We start from the raw sequence: 4,497 nt of genomic DNA, 5'->3' as shown, positions 1-4,497 counted from the left end.
TGGTATATAGATGTGCTGCTATAGCTAGCCGCGCTCTGAACAGCAACCAGGGAGCATTTTGAGCTTGATGGAGCAGAGGGTGCCTTTTTGCCTTGAATATATAATGAATAGGCCTGCTTGTCAAAAAGACCTTTGCCTAAATGCGAATGTTTCACGTTACAATAATTACATTTGTTTTGCATAGTATGACACAAAGGAGCTCTAGGTGACAGTATTTTGAATGATATCCTAGATTATGTAGACTGAAAGAAACACGTCAACATGCAGGGAAAATGCCCTATGCCTTGATGAACCAATTCAGCTGAGAGATGGTGTCTGTGGCAGAAGCCCTTGAATGGTTAGTATGCATCATATATTTGCAATTAAAGCCCAAGTTAACATTACTTTAACCAGCTTGCTTCATGCATTATGACAACAGGACAGTAGTCCTGGTTACTTTCAATGTTAATGCTATTTGCCTCCACCTGGTGGTGCAAAAAAGAATAACCAGTATTAAAGTGGATTTATATTGGGTAAGGCACCAAAATCCTCATCTGTTCAAAAGCATCATCATGAGGTTGAAGACCCAGTGAAACGGATCTCATCAACAGTGTAGATAGAGCAGGACATAATAAATAATACGTAATAAACGAAATAAATTCCTTTGCACAATCCACATCCATCTGACACAATCTTAAAGCAAGGTTGGGGTTTGGACAGTAGCAATATAGGCTAATCAAGATGAAGTGTGTGTGCGTGTCACAACACACGTATTGGGGAACACATTTTTTTGTATCCCAACTGAAGGCTGAATATTTTTCATTTAGATTTTTGTCATGCACAATATAGTAGCAGAGGTTCAGAGGCTTAAAAATATAGCCAACAACAGTTGAGGAGATGAAGCACTGACGAAAAAAAGATTTGAAATATGGTTTATTTCCTTAAAAAATTGAATCAAAAAAGCAGACAGTTGCAAAACAAACCAATAACCTGGACAACCATGTCTAGACAAAACAAAATCCTTGGAAGATGAAAAATAAGATAAATGCTGTACAACGCAAAAAATTATCGCCTTTTCTGGAAGATATTGCCTCTTCCCATGCCGCCACGGCCTCGACCCCTTGCAGCCACTGTATACAAAAAAAACAAACAAACATTTTAAGACATGATATTGACATGCTTTTCAAATACAATTACTACAATGACTAAATGGGGTTCTGCGAGCTTCATGTTGAGTTTAGAATGTAAACTTTGGTATGCCTCCACGTTTACGCCCCTTGCAACGCCGTTGTCATTACAGCGTTTGTCTATAAGAAAGGAAAGCTGCAGGATCTTGGCACCCGAGGATATTTTGGAAAGCAAAAACTCTGTCATCGGAAACAGTATTTATCAACTGTAAAATACATGAAATGCATTTCCGGTGCTTCAGCCATTTTGGCACGATTGTCAAGGGCCAACACTCACAAATACATATGTTTAATAGTGTTTAAAAAAATAACATTATGTTAAATGGTTATTGTGAAAAATACAAGTGAAGGGAAAATAAACCTTTGTTTAATTGAAAATGTTACACAGTATGACTTTAAGCCCATAATCTATAAGTATACAAAAATGTGCAGCCACTTTCTACAGGTTGCAAAGCTCCATATGGTTCAACCATATACAGTACGAGTCCATCGCCAATGGGAACAGGCCTAATACGCAACCACCACTTGAGGGTTTCCATACTTGAGAATGTAGTGCATGTAATATCAGGACATGTCATGCACCACTGACAATCTTGAATTGAGTACAATTTCAACTGAACACACTCACCTTGAGCCTTAAGGATAGCGGCCTTGCCCCTTCCTGCCCCAGAGCCCTGGTTCTTGTTCTTCATGCTCTTCAACATAGGAGCATTTTTTAACATGTCCGGTAGGATAAGGAAGCGGATTTTGCTGCCACGGATGTAGACCTGCTCCAACTGTGCAACACGGCCGTCACGGTAGGTCACTGTGATATTAGACATCTGCAGGGAGAAAAACAAACATATTTTAGCTCGACAAATATTTATTTACGTACAGTTAATGGAAGATATAAAAGCCAAAATTCAAGTTAACTCACAATGTGAGTGACAATTAGTGAAAATTAATAAAAGTAAGAAAAATGTAAAGTGGGTTTGAGATCACTGCATAAAACAGAGATTCTTCAAACTGTTCTTGACAGTGTAGTATGACTGTGTCCCACAGGAAAGCAGGCTAGCTGTGGTGTTGCCATGAGCCTCCACCATCACGTTTGAGCTCAGACCCATGAAATAAACCACTGCCAATTAGTGCTGCACAATTAATCGAAAAAAGATCGTGATCTCGATTCAGACACCTATGCAATCTCGATTTAAAATTATGACGTTTTTTTTTTCCAATTACTTTTTTTTTTTTTTTTGCTTAATATTTTTATATTTACAAGAGAATTGTGTGAGAATCGTGTGAGAATCGTGATCTAAATTCTTATGGAGGAAAATCGTGATTCACATTTGAGCAAGAATCGTGCAGCACTACTGCCAATGTTCTATTTAAGTACAATAATTAAGTCTTATTCAAATTTCAAACAACATTGATCTCTGCCAAAGAGTTAGCAGGATATCTAGTGCGATACATAGTAAGACCACAATGGGAACATCTCCCCAGGACTTTTTTGTGTTATCCTCTTAGCTTTAATGTCTTGTACCATATGCTGTTTACATTTCTGACAAATAAAGTATTCAATTATCCCCAAAAAAAAAAGAAAAAAAAAGAGCATAAACAGATTCGTACAAAACTGTGTGTAAAGATTGGTGTTGGGTCGAGGAACAACTGCCTATTGGGCAAAAGGGAGCATGGCCAGTCACAAAAATAACAAAACAAAAGACAATTTTCTTTAATTTAAGATTAACCTGACAAATACTTGGGCCCAGGAAGAACTAAGTAACTGGTCAGACAGTTTCACTGTCAATCTCCAGAGGTCACTGGGCGCTGGTGTAGGTTTAGGTCAATGCAATGATTCTCAAAGTGGGGTCTGGGGGGTTCCCAGCAATAATGAATGTAGTCAAAATCAATTTAACCACTTTAACCCCATATACATCAGCTATTTGAAAATAGCAGATCTACAAGCTCACAACAACGCGTCTCATTGTAACACGTAAGCTTGAAGATCTGCCGTAAAATATCTTGTCAAAATGGGGATCTTTTTTTAACACAAATATTGTATGGGGGTCCCCAGCACAAAATATGTTCCGACACGGTCTACGGCCAAAAAATGACTTATTTTCTATCAATTATACACCCCATGAAGCATTGAATTCATGGACATTTTTTGGGTTTCGTCGCATTCCTAAGCCAATAATTTGATGACCGTGTGCATTTCCAGTAGGAGACACAAAGAGTCTCCTTTGTGTCTCCTACCGGATACATTAGCCGATAGGAGACGGTAATCAAATTATTGGCTTAGGAATTGGACAAAACCAAAAATAAATCCATGAATTCAAGGCTTCATGGGTTGTGTAATTGATAGAAAATAAGTCATTTTTTGGGTGAACTACTCCTTTAATTCATTATTATTATTTTTTTCGCCACAGCAAAGTCTATTAATGGTAAACACTGTCATACATACACTGTCCTAATGTACAAATGCATTATAATTACACCACAACGCCTCGTGTCCATAATATATCCAAGAAGTTAATAATGCGTGTTCCAGACCAAAAACAATAACCAACCTGACAGTTCATGTTATCCTCAGCTTCGATGAGCTTGCCCCTGTACACCTCTCCAGTGTTGGTCTCACAGGTCACGATGTGACCCTCTGCTTCATGCAGCACTTTGATGGGTACGCCGATAGACATCTTTCAACTGTGGAGGGACAAGAAGATGCAAACCATTATTATTTTTAGCAGTGGTGTTAAGTAACTAAGTACATTTCCTCAAGAACAGTACTTGAGTACAATTTTGAGGTGTTTTTACTTTAGTGGAGTATTTCCAATTGTCAATCAGCCTACTCCACTACATCTCAGAAGCAAATATTTGACACCTTTAGTTACTAGTTACTTTGAAGATTTTTATTATTACAAAACATACATTAACCACTTCAGGCCTATTTACATGTCGGTCATTTGAAAGTAGCCGATCTACAAGCTCACAATGCCTTGCATAGATCTGCTTTTCTCAAAATATTTGTATACATTTTAAAAGTTATGAAATGGGACAGTCTGCATATTGAGTAGTTTCTACTTTAAGTACATTTTGATACCAATACTTTTGTACTTACACTTAAGTTATATTATTTATTATTTTTAATTCCGGACTTGTAACAGAGTATTTCTACATTGCAGTATTGATAATTTTACTTAAGGTAGGGTAAGTGATATTTTTGGGTTAAAACAAAAAGTATTTTGTTAAAAGGTTAAAGCACTATATTCTGATAGTAATCATTGCTATAGAGTGTTTGTTCAGTAACAGGAGTCTCCCCAGCTCTTTAATAAACAGAAAATAAAATTTCTGGTAG

The 4,497-nt window shown here is 37.2% G+C and overlaps 1 protein-coding gene across 1 annotated transcript in view; it reads right to left on the bottom strand.

The window, feature by feature from the left end:
- Window positions 1–895: 895 nt before the first annotated feature.
- snrpd3l (small nuclear ribonucleoprotein D3 polypeptide, like) overlaps window positions 896–4,497 on the bottom strand; it is a 5,100-nt gene continuing 1,498 nt past the window's right edge. The window contains exons 2-4 of the mRNA XM_080419087.1: window positions 3,713–3,845; window positions 1,795–1,987; window positions 896–1,109 (exon numbers count right to left, since the gene is read on the bottom strand). Of these exons, the coding sequence (XP_080275213.1) occupies window positions 1,045–1,109; window positions 1,795–1,987; window positions 3,713–3,838 (384 nt within the window). The 5' untranslated portion in view covers window positions 3,839–3,845 and the 3' untranslated portion in view covers window positions 896–1,044. The remainder of the gene's footprint in view (window positions 1,110–1,794; window positions 1,988–3,712; window positions 3,846–4,497) is intronic.

The sequence above is a fragment of the Gymnoscopelus braueri genome, assembly GCF_963280865.1.
Source record: "Gymnoscopelus braueri genome assembly, chromosome: 22".
Lineage (NCBI taxonomy): Eukaryota > Metazoa > Chordata > Actinopteri > Myctophiformes > Myctophidae > Gymnoscopelus > Gymnoscopelus braueri.
This window is presented reverse-complemented; position numbering and strand designations above follow the sequence as displayed.